This window comes from Rhizopus delemar, genomic scaffold, assembly GCF_000149305.1.
Source record: "Rhizopus delemar RA 99-880 supercont3.8 genomic scaffold, whole genome shotgun sequence".
Classification (NCBI taxonomy): Eukaryota; Fungi; Mucoromycota; class Mucoromycetes; order Mucorales; family Rhizopodaceae; genus Rhizopus; species Rhizopus delemar.
In genome coordinates, this window is record NW_027137834.1 from 585641 (window position 1) to 602386 (window position 16746).

A 16746-nucleotide genomic window follows, 5' to 3' on the forward strand; every position below is an offset into this window, starting at 1 on the left:
ACTGCATCAACTTCATGCCAATATATACCCTAAAAATGTGTTAAAAATTAATCTTGCTAGTAAGAGATAGCCAATCTCTAGTATTTTTCAAAGAACGTTTTAGGTTGTTGTCAAAGTGTTAAAAAAAATTAAGCAATGAAGCAATTAATCTTTAAACCATGTCAAATAAAAATATATAGTTTTAGAGAAAAAACATATCAACAGATAGATGGTTTTAAACATGCTATATAGCTTTTCTTCATAGTTCTGCAGCATTTTGTTTAGGATAACATCTGTTTACGTACTTCAAGTTTGAGAGAAAAGTCAGCCTTAAACGTTGAATTTTATTTATACAGCATAACTACACTTTCCAAGCTTGTCAGTGTGAAGTTTGAAGGAAATCTATTATGTTATCAGCCTTCCGTTTCGTTATCTATTTACAGAATAAAAAAATTCAATTATTGATTTTATTTTTGAACGTATATCGCCACTTTTTTCAAGCCTACACCAGGCCTTTTTCAATAAACAAATTGTCTTTTTTTCAAAACCTTAGATTGATCAATTTCAAAATTACTGCAACTTTTTTCAGAGTCTGTGAAAAATCCTGTATAACTGACGCAGGATGCATGCTCTCCTACTTTTATACAAGAAAAATATTACAATGGCCCGGTATTTGACCTTATATGGTAATGACTCTTTGCTGGCTTTTGTATATCGATGTTTTATTTTTATATTTGGCAAGTGCAGATCATTTCCTATTAATACCATAATAAAGGGCGGGATAAGAAAAAAAATTTCATTGTTTGATATTAGTATACAATGGCTTTTTAGCGGGTAGTTTAAGCTTTCTTTTTTATAACCTAACTAATCAAGGGGGGAGGGGAAGGGTGCAATACAAGAATTGTTTTCTAAACTAAAGAAACAGAACATTGGTTAGATTCACACGGTTAACTTTCTCCCGCTTTTCCTTCTTAATGCACTTGATAACGCACGTTCAATTTTGGTTTTCCAACGGAAATTATACAACCCCCAGAAAAATAATCACTGTTTCATTAAAAGCTTCACTTTATAAAAATTCATATATCATTCACCTATTATAAAAAATGAATTTGATCAAAATTGTACATATTTTAAAGATTAAGTACAAAAAAAAAAGGTTGAAAGCTTTTGATAGAACAGAAGACTGTTACAGCGTTGGATGATCTAGGAAAATCAAACGAGAAAGGAGCTTAAATTGATAAACATGAAATGATATTCTTTACTTTTTGGTTACAAGTGTTTGGTTTTCCTCGAGACTATAATGGAAAATAATTTAAACCAAGCATTTATAAAATTAATACAAAATTATTATGCTCATTACAGTTATAAGACTGGATTAAAGTAAACAAAGACACCTTAAAAGCCTCACTACTATCATTTTTATTTGTTGGTTCTCAAGCTCTTGCTATTCATACAAATAGACCCGCAAATAATATCCAAAGAAGAGCCCTTTTAATGATATGTAGTTCATTTTTCTCAACACCTTAATATGACCCTTTCAAGCTTATCAGATCCTTTACAGTAAGCTATTCACCACAAAAGTCTAACTGAAACATGAGCATAAAGTATTTTCATCTGTTTATAAAGTGTATTTGTCAGGAAGGCTCTTTACTACTCGGTCCAGTCTTGCTGCTTATTGCTTTGCGAAAAAGAGAGTCTACTGTTAAAAGAAACCAAGTGTTCGATAACTGGAAGATATACGATGGATCGTCTAAATTTCCAAATTAGGAACTCAACATGTTTCATATTTACAATTATTGTTGACAATAAGGCGCACTTTGCATTGAGAATTTGGTTGGTAAGGAGGCAGGATTTCGAGTTGACTATTATGATTAATCCACAAAGCTCAAATTGGTTTACTGTTGAATAAAAAAATTGATTTATTTATACTCAAAAAACAAATAGGCTTTGATATTCATTCATGAAAAGAAGTGCTTTAAATAGTGATTTTAATTTTGGTTTTCCTTACCTGGAAGATCAATGTGGTGCAATGTAAATGCCGAATACCTGGATGAAAGTTGATATTGTTCAATTTCAATAGGAAAAAAAGGGAGGGAGGGTATAGGGGCTTCATTTTTTCATATCAGATTACTTATCTCTCTGAAAGTAGATCTGAAGTGAACAACATCTTTTACAAAAGCACCTTTTATTAACAAGTCAAAGAAATTAAAGTGTTACACATTTCAACGCAATAGATCCTCAGGGAAGATGTTTGTGAAACATCGTGTAACCTTCTTTGGGAATCATTCTCATATGTTTGTTTAGTAACCTGTTTTAAGAAGGGTCAAACACCGCATGTATTAATAAAGTTTATTTTCATGATAAAGAAATGTGCCTTTTTTTATAATAGCTGATAGGGACAGCATGTTCTTATACAAGTTTTTGTCTATTAGCTTTATTTTATAAATGATAAAAACCTGCGAATGGAAAACTCAGTGACACTTCAATGTATTGCACAGACATTTTATTATACAGAGGTTAATTGAAAAGACATAAACATCCTTTTACATTTATAAAACGTGGTTAAACCAGCATATTGACATTTAAATCGAAAGGACAACCTTGATGAATGAACGTCATTAATTGAAAGTGTTAAGGAGAATGAAATAAATAGAATAACCAAACGATTGTTATAATAGGAGACGAAGAAATTTTTTTCATTGTTAACCGAAGGGTAAAAAGAGAAAGCGTGAAAAATGACCTTTAAACCAATTAAATTTTTTTATTAAACGCACAAACCCATTAAGAAGAAGAAAATTAAGTAATTAAGGCGTATATAATTAACAGAATAATGAAAAAATACACTACAAGCTTAAAATTAAGAATTTATGCAGACACGGTGTTTGCCTAAATATAGGAATTCTAGGGGCAAATGATGGCGGGGCAAAAAGTAACAATATAAAAACTGCATACAACAGACAATGACTTGTTTTCATTTTAAATAAATAGAGCTTCATCTTTTCTATTTGAATCATTTTATCATTAAAACAATTAAAAAAAATGCCTAAAATCACAAACAAAGCAAAAAAATTTGAAGATGACAGCTTGATTCCCAGACCTTTGAATTGTTTTTTACTTTACCGCATCGAAAAACAAAAAGAGATTGTCGCCAAATGTCCTGGTGCCAATCACCGTGATATTTCCAAGATTATTGCAAAATGGTGGACAGAAGCTACTGAAGAAGAAAAACAACCTTTCCGTGAACAAGCTCGAATTGCAAAGCAAGAGCACTATAAAATGTAAGAAGATCTTATGATTGAATAACGTACAAAAAGATCAACCTATTTTACCTTAGGTACCCTACTTACAAATACGCGCCCAAGAAAAAAGAAACGCCCAAACGCGCTTATAACCGCAAGAACAAGAATCAAACATTCACCTCTCGTTCGGATGAAAACAATAAATTTATGGAGATGATTTATAACCATGCTGAAGCTTTGGAGGTTATTCAACCTTCTGATGCAAAGAGTAGAGTCAAGAAATCTAAAACATCAAGCACTGGCAAAAATAAGAAAGCAATCAGGCAAAAAGTGGAACAACAAGAATCTGTATCAATCAAACCTGAGTTATTTGAAGCCTACAGTCCTTTATTTGCACCCTTTGAAAGTCCTCAATATCATCCTAACAGTTTTATGCCAGACACTCCTGTATCAATGAAGAGTTCATATGAATCACCTACTATGGAATACAATCCATTTTGTTTACACGACTCTGTCAGTCCTTTGTTTAGTGAAGTAACTAATCCTTATTTGGAACAGCAGTCATTCATTGTAAGCCCCTATGCTTCTGGAAACGACTTTTTTTGTACTTCTGTGGCCAATGATATAACTGCCTTTGTTGAACCTGTCGATTACTTTAATTTTGAAAATATCACTGAAAAGTACGTTGATGATATGCTTACGACCAATATGCTCTCAATCCACTACCCTACTGAATATATCAATCCTATGCTTTTATATGCTGAAGCTACTTTCATGTAAATCACTTTTCCCTTTTTGCTAATATTATTACTCCCTTGTTCTTTTTATGTTTTCTTTTTTTATATACGACAGATACTTATGTATTTCTATGCATATATATACACGCACCACATTATATATGAATTATTCCCTTTTATTTTATATCTATACCAAACATATAGCCCTCTCTTTATATAGACTCATTAGATTAAAATTACTTCGCTACTCTCTTTTCTTTTTTTTAATAAATATATTTATGTATTTTTGTGTGTAAAAATAATGAATGAAATGCTTTTTTTTATTATTTAAATAGCATAGGCTTGCTTGCCATGTTCCTATAAAAAGGGTTAAAATTGATATTGGGCAGACATCATTCATACTTACACTAATAACACAAATATGATCCAAATCACGGAAATATTCATTATAATCTAAAGCATAGCCAACAACAAATTCATCGGGAATAGAGAAACCGACGTAATCAGGAATATATCCGTTACTCTTGGGTGTCTTCTTAATCAACAAGCTAGTAACTCTCACAGATTTTGGTTCAAAGGTTTGTAATTTCTTTAACAATTGAACCATAGTAGCACCTGTGTCAATGATGTCTTCAACAATCAAAAGATTCTATATACAAATAAGAATACATTTCTTCTCCTTATGTTATTTAGAATTACCTTTCCTTTGAATTCCTTACATTCTTCTTCTGTAATGGACATTGTAACACCTTCAGACTTATCATTCTTGTAAGACTTCACACGGAGGAATTCCAAGCTCAAAGGAATAGTCTTTCCTTCTCTATCTGTCAACTTCTTAACAGCATTAATCAAGTCAGCAAAGTATTGGTGACCACCCTTCAAAATACAGCAAACAACCAAAGGACCTGTGGTTTCGTTGACAATCAAACGGGCGAGCTTGTTGACTCGGTCCATGATAACACCGTGAGGGATAAGAATAGAAGAAACATCCTTTTCATAATGAGAAGGAATTACAAAGTGATTTAAAGAATAGTGATTCTTTTCAGTTGTAACGTCAATCCAGTCTTGAGGGTTCATGGGCATCTTGTGTTGTTACGGAAGCAATAGGGGGTAGAATAATTTTTTTATATTTTTTTTTCTGAATTGTGACTGTCAACTTGAGTATATTCTTATCTTCAGGTATTTTTTTCATGGATGAAACATTTTAAATTCCGCTTCTCTTAACATTTTGTTACTTTTTTGCCTTATTTGGAAAGTACTTTAACACAACAATTAAACATGATCTACTTTGACATTTCGTGTACTTTTCACAAACTCATCTTATTAGCAAAAGCTTACAGTAACACTTAAATCAAGTGATTACAAGACTTACGGTAAGATCTACAATCTACCATGGCTGAGATCGTCGAACATGTCTATAAGGCAGTACAGAATTCTCCTCCTGTCATGGATGACATGGAATTTCTCGGAGAGTCGTCAATAACTCCGACAACAACGTTAATGTTTCTGGTAATCAAGTAAATATTGAAACCTTACTTGCCACCATTCAGCAGCTCACTGCTAAGCTTCAGTAAGCAAAATCAGAAATAAAGAACTTCACGATCAAATTACACGACAATCAATCCAACTGTGTATTACCGATAACGACTCTCAATTCCTTTCATTAGTTACCGCCTCCTAAGTATCTGCTCATCAAAAGGGTATTGATCGCTTCAACAAAATTATACAGTCCATGCAATCACAAAGTCAAGAATGTCGTATCCAGGGGCAAGAGGCAGCTACTCACATACTGTAGCTTCCTTCAAACAACCAAGGATTTCAGTGTATCTATCTTCCAACCAAAGCTTGTGTACCGGTCGGACAATTGTGCAGCCATTTGTGCATGTTAGACATTAATAACAGTCACATTCTGGACATTGATTACCCTACACATAATGTTATGGTTTTTTTAGGCCACAATAACTATGCTCTTAAGCTTAAAGAGCATCTCAAAAATTCAGAATACAAGTCAAAGAAGATTTTAATCCATGTGGTGCATCAATTCTTAAAGACCCTAAATACGAGAACAGCAGCAAAAAGGAGCGTGACAATATGACTTATATAAATTGCTGTAATAGAATGGAAAGAGTCCTCACTTACATCTGCCCACCTGTTAAATATGCCGTTGTCAGATACCTCTATGAACAAGGCTGGATTGGAAAATCACTTCTCAACGAGATTGTAGCATCACGCCGATCACAATTTACAGAGTCTCTCTACATTGAATATGATGACGAAATGACTACTGTCAATTTGTCTGAAGTATAATGACGACTATGTCTTGCACTTTTCAATGATACTGGTTTACCCAAACAGGCTATCTTTTCATTTTTAAAACTAACTGAATCATCTTCAATCCTTTTGATTACTGAAACCTGATTATTCCTTCCTAATCGATCCAATTTCATTGTTTAATACACTTGCATCACTTTTGAACCCTTTCTTTGATGAGCTTTAATAAACGTTAAAATTTCATTCATGAAAAAAATATATATATATGATTTTTACAAAACAGCTGTGATTAAATGTGATACAAAGATAGATAGTATATCCACTACACTTAATGAAAGCAGACTGAAATCACCGTCACGTTCTATAGTTTATCCGAAATCATCACACTCTTCCCTCTTCAATTGAAGTCTGCTGCAAGATCATCAGATCGTAAGAATTTTCTTGTCACGAAGCACATTGTTTGTCCTTTTTTTACATGAAGGTTTTACTCTGGCACTGCCCCTAAATGGACACTTATTGCCTCCTGTGTCAATTTGCGGCTTTGTAAAAGTAGGTTGCGTAAATTTAAGCTTAGATTTTTTTTTGTAAAAGGTGTTTATTCAAATGTCGTCACCTGACATGCAAAATATAAAATCATGGAAATAAATATAGGAGTGGAATATAAGTTAGGACATACATGAGACACAAATAGGAATACATGGCTAGGGAAGGGTAAATGAAGGACTATTCCGAGAAAGAGGTAAATATGAAGCAAGTGTCTTTGGCAAATTTATGTTCATTGTAGATCCGTCGAAGCATCTGAGTTGCACGAGCAGGAACTTTCTTAGGTCAAAAAGGCTTACTATCAAAAATAAAACCCCAATGAACTTTCCAAAGGCAGATAACTCAACAAGCACTGAGATCAGACCTCATGATCTGAAGGTGGTCATGGAGGGTAGGAGATTTAGAGTATATGAATCTCACATGTGAGTATGCCAAAGCAGCAAGATATATCAAAAAACGTGAAGTTAACGTAGCCCACAAAGGTTATTTGATTGGGCAGGACCATAAAAAGTGTTCATCGGAATGATGACTGGACAGTAGTTTGTGTAGCCTAGAGCGAGTAGGAACTTTGTGATAAAAATTATCCAAAGGAGAGTATGTGCTTTTTGAGGGAAAACTGCCCCGAAAACACTATCAAATAACTTTAGTAGCCCGAGGATAACTGCCTAGTAGTCTCTCTAAAGGTAAAAGTTCTGTTGAACGGTACAATTTCGTATTAATTTTTTCCCAAAGGTGTATCATCCGACAGAGCTGCAGGAAATAAAACCTGGAAGTCAGGAGGGTCCGATAGATCGTCATTCGTTACTGTAAATTTAACAAAAACAAATTCTCGCGAATCACATTATGTTGTAATAAATCCGCATAAAGCAAAATTCGATTTCTATACTTACATTGAGGCCGGACAAGTTTGTGTTTGAATTTGCCAGATGTTGGCTCAAAACAATAAATGCTTTAGGCTAACATAAGATCAGAAAGAGAAATATAGCCAATATTAGTAATTGTCAAGTCCAGACAAATACGAGTTAAAGGGAGCTTTAGTATCGCTTGAGGATCCAGTCGAGAGAATTGTAGTTTGAAGTCAATCTTATCAAAGGATAGAAACAGAGCACAGAATCTATTAACGGCCTTGATGGCTGGAGATCGACTTTCGTAAAATACAATGAGAAGGAGATAATATGATGAGTCGGATAATATTTCTAGACAGTATCTGAAAACCTCCCAAAGAATAGATGATGGGGGGTTTTGGTCGACTAGGCTACCAGATAGATTAGAAACAACGAAGGACTTAATCCAGCGTAATTGTATAGCTAAGTATTTAGTGCTAAGATCAAAGATAGCTAGACCAACTTCGTATCTTGGGTGTTTACTGAAGTCAAAACTCACTGCTGAGAAAGATCCATCTGAGAGAAAATTGAGAATCACGGAATGAAATTTGCTAAAAAAAAAAAAAAAAAAAAAAAAAAAGGAGGAGGGATACTGAAGAGCAGACAAAATTCTGATGGAGTGCCATTCAGGCTTTGATCTGCTATCTTTTTCATGTCAAACCTTCGGGATTTACTTTAACAAGAGTAGGCTCTTGCCAGAATCAATTTGCGTTTTTCTTTATGATTAAAAGCAATAACGACTGCTGTATTCATGTATGAAGATAGTAAAGACTATATTATAAAAGAAATAAAATAAATAATATTATATTTGTACACGTCGCTTTTCGGAATTGTTGAATAAACATTCAACGACCACTTCGCTTATTAGAAACATAGTCCACGTCTAATTAATCCATCAACAGTTTACTCTCTAATGAGACTAATTGCTAATATCTGTTATACTATCAACTCTCATGTAGTTATTGAAATAATATGAATAAAACACAATAAAATATTAATGATTCACTTTCTTCTCCCCTTCTTTTACATTCCGATTAAATCATTACAGAGACCGTCACTAATAACTTTATGAAGTATCTGGTTACTTGCGAATTTTTTATTGTTATCAGGATATGAGTTGTGTTGGCATTCTTAGAGGAGCTACAAAGGATACTCAAGATTTATGTGAGATAAAACAATGATGATAAAAAGAGTGTTCACAAACACGTTATAGTGATACCTATCGTATCCTGGAAAGGTTTAACAGTGGGTAGAAATGAAGCTTGGTAAGTAACTTTTAAACAAGTTTTACATTTGCTAACAACTTTATTTGCTTAGTCACTTTGTGATCGACTTTCCATTCATAGATTCACTTCAATGTGAATTCACAGCTGTAATTAAAACAAGAATAACAATCGATTTTTTTAATCATTGCTGATTGATCTAGAGAACCCATGGATTTGATACAACAGTTTATTTAACCGTAACGCGCAAATATTGATATAAACATAGCTATACTTAATTTTTACTCAACAGGATAAAAGTCGAAACGGAACTTATTGTAACTAGAACAACTGTTTCACCTCTTTCAAAAGAGATAGATAGACTTATCTTTTACATATACAGTGAATCAATCCCTGATAGGTTATAATAGGACAGTCGTTCTCTTTTCTGGATGTGTTATTTCATTCGTATCTGAACATATCAGTAAAAGCAATCATATATAGAGAGATTATAAAGAAACTAAATAAGTTTCATAGATTTTATTTTTATTCAAAAGCAAGATTGTAGTAAGCCTTCAGAGATACCCAACCATTTTTTTTTCAAAAATAGACAGGCCGTCATACCCAACTTATTACTTGGTACGGGAAGCCAAGCGAGCATCTATTTAGCTTATATGGCCGATAAACCGACTGAACAACTGGTCTATCGATCTGCCTTCTCTAGTCAAATGGTTTATGTTTCTAAAAATGAAATTGACATATTGAAGTCAAATAGACATGTAAAAAAAAAGCATAAAATTGTGTATTAAAACGAGAGACTGAAGATATATTCGTACATAGCCCAATGTTATCTCATTAGTTACTATGTATGACAATAACATGATTTTACCAGCGTAAATAGCACAGAAATTATATATAATCCATGTTAACATACTGTATTTAGCTTTCCTGGAGGATCTTTAGAGCACTTTATAACTGAAGCTGAGCATTTCACCGAAGATGAAACCTTTTTTACTTTTTATCAACTTATATCAGGCCTTCAGGTAAAAGCACATTGTATATATAAGAAGTAAAGGGAGGCTAAAAGCATATCATACAGTATCTTCATAAAAAAGGAATTGTTCATCGAGGTAAATAAATAAAAGATAAATTGTAAAACATTCGGCTGATTCTCTTATTTGATTAGATGTCAAAGTAACTTAGCATTGCAAGTAATAGATAGACCATTGTCTAAACATGTATTCCTTTTTAGCCTGAAAATATATTGGTGGCAGGTGCATCGATAAAATCACGTATTGTCATTGCCGACTTTGGATTAGCATTGTATAAAGGAGAAGCAGAAAAAGTACATCATAGTCACGGCACATTTGGGTAAGTGATGAGAAGAAAGAAGACGATGTGATTCAAGCAAACCCTCTATAGATACTTTGCACCTGAAGTAGTGACAGATAAACGCTATAGCAGCAAATCAGATTGCTGGGCTGCTGGACTTATTTTGCTTTCAATGATTTTTGTGGCTCATCCATTCGCAAAATATCTTGATAACAAACAAGCTTTGACCGATGCAATTTTAAACGCAAAAGTTGACTTTGATGCCCTGAAAGAAAACAGTAAGTAAAACAGAAATAACCAATCAAGGTCATGTTTGCAACTCATCTTTAAAGCCGATCTTTTGAACTTGGTATCGAGTCTACTTCATGTAGACCCTGATCAACGTCATTCAGCATCTCAATGTCTTCAATCAAGCTGGGTATTAAAAAAGACAAATAGGCAGTTTTTTAGCGAGTATGAAGAGATGGTACTGCAACATTTTGCAGGTGAAAGGAAGATTTGGTTTGACGAAAACTTTAAAGATAAGCAAACTTACTTATTAAATGATATACCATTGGAGGATGAAAGGCCACATTACCATGTGGATCACGATCCTCTTGCTGTTGCTGATATAAAATATAAGAGAAGAGAGCTAAAGAAAGACTGTTTTAGGATCGAAACAGAAAAAATCATCTCCACCAGTGGAGTCATTGAAGACTGGATAGATGCTATTAACAAGGAAAGGTTTCCTAACGCCACCTTGATTAAAGAATCAAGTTAATGATTTGCTTTCTAAATAAGACTTTAAAATATCAATTTCCCTTTTTATCCTTTCTCTTTCTCTTTTTGAGTAGTGCCAACAAAAAATCTTGTTGTTAGCATGTCATTTATATATCGATGGCTTAATAAAGAAAATGTTTAGTTGTGTATTTTATATTACAGCTGTTGGTGACGTCTTATTGGTTTCCCAAACCATCTTCGTAAATAATGTTATCCATATCTTTGATGAACTTGAAAACAATATTTATTAAATGCGTTGATTTTTATTTCAAAAACACGCTAAATTATTCTTGGAAAGTGTGCGAATAATTTTTCAATATTGTACATCTCTGATGAGATGACTTGCTTTTTTCCCCCACATTTAGCTGATAGTGGACAAATCGGAACTATAAAGCTAACAGTGATAAGCAAAACAAGATCTTTTCTTTTTCCAATTCCCTTTTTTTCTACTTTTTCCATCTTTACTTTACTACATTAAACATGGCTTCAATCACTGCAGATAATATTGAAATAGCCAATATTAAACCTGGGTAAAACAAGATAAAAGATATTAGAAAGAAAATTCTAAAGCATTGAATATAGAATGTCTCAAGCAGTGAAAGATTGTTTAAGTGGCACTGTTGGTGGTATTGTTCAGGTCCTGGTTGGTCAGGTATATGAGTAATAGATGAAGATAGAAACTATTGATTTGATTTTTTTTTTTTTTTGATAGCCATTTGACACGGTGAAAGTCGTGAGTAAAAAGCTTACCAGATTTGGACATTTTGTTCATTTTTTTAATAGCGACTTCAAACTCAATCATCAACCAATCCTTTATACACTGGAATGATGGACTGTGTTAAAAAGACAAGGGCAAAGGAAGGATTTGGGGGATTCTACAAGGTAAAGAAAATAAATGAAGAATTGAAAAAAAGTATCTCAAAAAGAAATTAGGGAACCATGACACCTCTAGTTGGTATTGGTGCTTGTGTATCCATTCAATTTGTAGTACTTGAGGCCATGAAGCGTCATTTTAATGGATCAAACAAAGCAGGAGAGTTCTTGAGTAACAGCCAACTTTACTTGGCTGGTGCTGCTAGCGGTGTAGCCAATTCATTTGTTTCAGGTCCTGTAGAACATATTCGTACTAGACTCCAAGTTCAAACAGGGACTGGCTACAGTGGGCCCTTAGATTGTATTCGTCAGATTTACCGTTCCCACGGCTTGAGTGGAATCTACAAAGGCCAAGGCATCACCATGGCTCGTGAGTTTCAAGGTTATGGTGCTTACTTCTTAGCGTATGAATGGCTTGTTCAACGAGCCATGATAGAAAATAATTTGCAGAAACGATCCGAGCTGGAAACTTGGAAAGTATGTGCTTTTGGTGCAGCTGCTGGATATGCAATGTGGTTTACGATTTATCCCATGGATGCCATTAAATCAAAGTTACAAACTGATGGATTTACGCCAGAGAATAAACAATATAGCTCTGCTTTAGATTGTGCCCGTAAAACATTTGCAAAGGAAGGCGTCGCAGGTTTCTTTAAAGGTATTGGCCCTTGTTTGCTTCGTGCTGCTCCAGTGAATGCAGCCACTTTTATGGGGTAAAAAAAGAATTTCAATTTGACAAAAAAAAATAATGATCTTATACAATTTTTATCATAGATTTGAAATGGCAATGCGTGTTTTGTCTTGAAGTTATTTATTATCAAATTTTAAAAGAGCATTAAAAAAAAAGTGAATAAACTCACATTAGCTTGACAAGTACCATAGCGTAATACAATCGTTAGTACATCAAAGTAGCATATAAAGAAGGGGCCTCATGTACAAAATGACATCAGGAGAGACTAAAATAATCAATGTTACCCGGGAAAAAAAGACAATGAAATATAATCTTAACTCTTTTTTAAAGCAAATGTATAGTTTAATAATTCAGCTAATTGGCAGCGATTTGAGTGCATAAAGAATAAAGAAAAGGTTGGTTTTATACTAAAGAAAAAAAAAGAACTTGGTTAATGTCTTTATCATTAAATACAAATATTTTCTATCTCACTTGTCTAAAGCCTTTTTATTTCGAGGATTTTCGACATTGACTCTGTCCTTTTCTTCCTGATTTATTTCAACTACACACTTCAATAAAGAAAAACTTTCTAGATTAAAAAATATAAAATCAGAATCGTTCGCTTGAAATATTTATAACTTTCTTTATGGCAAGAAGACTTATTAAAGGGGAATTTATGTGTGAATAATCAGCTTGTTGTTTTTGGTGGTGAAAATCTTTTTTTTTGTATCAAGCATATAAATACATCTTACTTCTCTCTTTCCATCTAACCATTCATCTTTTTATTTCTCATTTATTTTTTCGACATACTCTTTTAAAACCCCTTTACATTCCTTTTATTATTAATATTATGAAGTACATTAAATCTACAAATTCTACATCTACCAAAGTAGTCCGCCCCATGAACTCTTTTATGATCTACAGACTTGAGAAACAGCATGAAATCGTCAAGGAATGTCCTGGTGCTAATCATCGCGATATTTCAAAAATCGTTGCTAAATGGTGGAAAGAAATGCCTGATGAAGAAAAAGAACCCTATCGTCAAAAAGCCGAACGTGCTAAAGAAGAACATCAACGACTGTAAGCATTGAAATATAATTCGCATTGTTAACAATTCATTAATCTAGTTCTTCATCTTAGATACCCTGACTACAAGTTTTCCCCTCAAAAAAGAACGAGAAAGACAAGAGTGTATAGAAAGCGTCCTCAAAATGAGTTTACTGCTGCTGATTTTGAGAACAAAAGGCAGCTAGTTGCTATTTACCACCGTAGAAGAAATTGTAAAGATACTGAACCCTTTGGGCAGGACATGACAGATTTTTATAATGAAAAAGAGACAGCAGATTGGAATGGTAATGTGATTATTTGCAAAACACAAGCAATCAATGAGGATACTGCTCTTTATTGTGCGCCTTTCACCAGTTATGCAGACAATTATTTGCGCCCGTATTCATCATCACCTTACATGCATTCCCTTTCAACTTCGCCCATGATGTCCTGTTACAGTCAATCAAGTATTATAAATGACTCTGAACGCGACATGACTCTTTCCTTGCAGCCGTCTGATATTAGTCTGTTTGGGTTTCATTCAGAACCTGCAGATCATCCATACCTTGCTTATTCTGAATCACCCAACATAGAATACAGTGACGAACGAGAAAATACCACTGGTATATCAGAATCAGGCTCAGCCGAAGAGCATGTCATTTACACAGACAATGATTATCATCAAACCACCGAGCATGACAATTATTATCATTCTCGATGGGATTCCGCAGAGACAGAGACATCCGCGTACCGCTTCAATTATCATCAGCCCATCTGCCACCTTAATTCGTATTTGCCACGATCGTTCTATTAAATTGTCCTTTTCCCCTCTTCCTTTGTTTTTAATGTAGACTCCTTTTGTAGAAACAAAATAAAATAGTGTATAATGCCACATATCTCTCTAAAAGAGTTTGTCTATTTTACTCACATATAGTGCATAGTTTAATGGACGCTCTTCATTAAGCATGGATTGCGTCTCTTGTGTCAATGTAAACAGAGGCTGGTTTCCTTGTTTATCGTCAATTTCTTTATTCTCAAACGTCCTTTAAGAATTTCTTATTTCGTCCGAATAAATAATATGCATTATAAGTAACACATTATTCGTTTATTACCCAAACATTAATTCACTATCCACACAACTCTTAAAAGGGGAGGGGGGTTATAAAAAATCAAGCCGCTTCTGAAATATTCAATTTTTCCCAAATCAAGTATAGAATTCCAATCGATCTGGTATAGTTGAATACTTGTGTTCTAAAATGATATGTAGTGGTGATGTTTTGGTAAAGAAAGCACACACAAATAAAATACACTATAGTTGATCGCCAGTCCCATTTTTTTTTGTTTGGATAAAGTGAATAACACAAATTTATTTTAATTTACAATTTAGTTTTCATAGACCAAAGAGTGGATGGAGTGAGAACGAGCGACGGTAGTAACACCACGAGGGAACCACAAACCAATTTCACGTTCGGCAGATTCAACAGAGTCAGAACCGTGACAGATGTTGCGACCAACTTCAATACAGAAGTCACCACGGATAGTACCGGGGGCACTGGCCAAGGGGTTGGTTTCACCCAACATCTTACGACCAGTCTTGACAGCGTCCTTACCAGTCCAGACCATACCAACAACGGGACCAGAGAGCATGTATTCGACCAAAGAGGGGAAGAAACCCTTACCCTTCAAGTCACAGTACTAAAATATATTCTATTTAATACATAAAGAACAACATAACACCATATACTTACGTGTTCTTCAAGGAGTTCCTTGGTGGGGTGGATCAATTCAAGAGCAGTGAGTTGGTAACCACGTTGTTCGAAACGCTTGATGATTTCACCAACGAGACCACGCTCGACACCTAAATGATTTAATGTTAGCTTGGCTTAAAGATACAATCTATCTACACATTACCATCAGGCTTGACCATAATATATGTACGTTCCATTTTTGATATTTGTATTAAAGATGAGAAAGGAAAAAAAAAAGTTTTTTTTGTGGGGCCTGGTTTTGTAAAGAAAATTTTTTTTTTATTTCTTAATCCCGAACGTTCCTTGACATGTGTAACTGAGCTCCATTAATTCTCACGATGTGCAAGCTCAATGTAAAGCCTGTATAGTCTATTACCATACAGTAATCATCCTCAAAGACAATGATAAACCCCCCAAAAACTTATACTAATAATGAAGTAAACGGGTGGCTTTTTTTTTTGGATAATGAAACTTCACTGATTCGATATTGGATGATTTCTCGTTAAAGTAAAGTAGAAAACAATACCACATCTAATGGTATGATCTTGATCCCATACATGTACTTGGAATGAAGCTCATCACTTTTAGAAACTAAAAACCATTCTAAACTTGATAGTCTTGATCATTCCTGTGATTACCTAAGGAAGAACACCATCGCTAGAGAGTAGAATTATTCGACTTGCTCTAGATCGAGAATAGGACACTCAAAGGTTTAAATGCTGTCTACTTGAATTACCAAAGAAAAGAAAGAGAAAGGGACTGGAATTATCTTTAGTGCAAAAGTAAATCTTCTACTGTGCTAGCTTTCTCATATCAGAAAAGGCATATACCAACCAACATCAAAACCAGTCTCATTTTCATGCTGATCATTTTTGATTCTTTTACGTTTAAACAAAACATTTTATTAAAGACTTAAACGAGCAAGCAATGTTTTAAGACATCATAATTACCCAAGCCAAACCAAATAAGATGTAAAAGAAGCTCAAAAAATCCCTTATGGGAGCAAGGTCAAAAAAAAAGAAAAAAAAGAGATTGAATGAGTAAGGAGGGAAAGACGTGTTGTGTACATCAGTGTGGGCTTTAGGGCAATCTTTGCCCGAGATGGGTGGACGATGTAGGCAGATCTGTTGTGTAAATTAGGTGGTTATAATCATAAAAGGTAATATAAGCAATTGGGTAGGCACATTGGACATTTGTTCACGAAAGCTATATATAGTCAAGGGTTTGCCCTATGCGATACTTGTAGGGTGAGGCAAGGTCATACGACGCTAAGTATTCAGGGTCAATAAAGCCAGACTGGGGTTGGGTCGAAACCATTTGGGTTTTCTATCGTTGAACCCAAACACAGAGTCCTTCCTTTGTTTAAAACTCAACTTAATTAATTTCATTCAACTGAAGTCGGAAGGTAATTAATTGAGCACAGAGTATTACCCGGTTGATTCTCTCAAGGATGTTGAGAACTGAT

The 16746-nt window shown here is 34.2% G+C and overlaps 7 protein-coding genes across 7 annotated transcripts; 5 read left to right on the top strand and 2 right to left on the bottom strand.

The window, feature by feature from the left end:
• Window positions 1–3018: 3018 nt before the first annotated feature.
• RO3G_10448 (uncharacterized protein) lies at window positions 3019–3998 on the top strand (the record flags this gene model as incomplete). Its single annotated transcript, XM_067665033.1, has 2 exons — window positions 3019–3257; window positions 3314–3998. The coding sequence occupies 2 exons, from the start codon at window positions 3019–3021 to the stop codon at window positions 3996–3998; spliced, it is 924 nt and encodes a 307-aa protein (XP_067521134.1).
• Window positions 3999–4357: 359 nt separating this feature from the next.
• RO3G_10449 (uncharacterized protein) lies at window positions 4358–5038 on the bottom strand (the record flags this gene model as incomplete). The annotated part of the gene is made up of 3 exons (XM_067665034.1): window positions 4358–4362; window positions 4478–4604; window positions 4655–5038. 3 exons carry the CDS (start codon window positions 5036–5038, stop codon window positions 4358–4360), a joined length of 516 nt encoding a protein of 171 aa, XP_067521135.1.
• A 1035-nt stretch (window positions 5039–6073) lies between these two features.
• On the top strand, window positions 6074–6262 carry RO3G_10450 (uncharacterized protein; the record flags this gene model as incomplete). The annotated part of the gene is made up of 1 exon (XM_067665035.1): window positions 6074–6262. One exon carries the CDS (start codon window positions 6074–6076, stop codon window positions 6260–6262), a length of 189 nt encoding a protein of 62 aa, XP_067521136.1.
• A 3267-nt stretch (window positions 6263–9529) lies between these two features.
• On the top strand, window positions 9530–10947 carry RO3G_10451 (uncharacterized protein; the record flags this gene model as incomplete). Its single annotated transcript, XM_067665036.1, has 7 exons — window positions 9530–9634; window positions 9696–9748; window positions 9799–9898; window positions 9955–9985; window positions 10130–10226; window positions 10278–10465; window positions 10520–10947. 7 exons carry the CDS (start codon window positions 9530–9532, stop codon window positions 10945–10947), a joined length of 1002 nt encoding a protein of 333 aa, XP_067521137.1.
• A 479-nt stretch (window positions 10948–11426) lies between these two features.
• Window positions 11427–12621, top strand: RO3G_10452 (uncharacterized protein; the record flags this gene model as incomplete). The annotated part of the gene is made up of 6 exons (XM_067665037.1): window positions 11427–11476; window positions 11529–11598; window positions 11659–11679; window positions 11730–11828; window positions 11880–12529; window positions 12591–12621. 6 exons carry the CDS (start codon window positions 11427–11429, stop codon window positions 12619–12621), a joined length of 921 nt encoding a protein of 306 aa, XP_067521138.1.
• A 766-nt stretch (window positions 12622–13387) lies between these two features.
• RO3G_10453 (uncharacterized protein) lies at window positions 13388–14347 on the top strand (the record flags this gene model as incomplete). The annotated part of the gene is made up of 2 exons (XM_067665038.1): window positions 13388–13566; window positions 13627–14347. 2 exons carry the CDS (start codon window positions 13388–13390, stop codon window positions 14345–14347), a joined length of 900 nt encoding a protein of 299 aa, XP_067521139.1.
• A 569-nt stretch (window positions 14348–14916) lies between these two features.
• On the bottom strand, window positions 14917–15478 carry RO3G_10454 (nucleoside diphosphate kinase; the record flags this gene model as incomplete). The annotated part of the gene is made up of 3 exons (XM_067665039.1): window positions 14917–15228; window positions 15282–15391; window positions 15445–15478. 3 exons carry the CDS (start codon window positions 15476–15478, stop codon window positions 14917–14919), a joined length of 456 nt encoding a protein of 151 aa, XP_067521140.1.
• Window positions 15479–16746: the final 1268 nt, after the last annotated feature.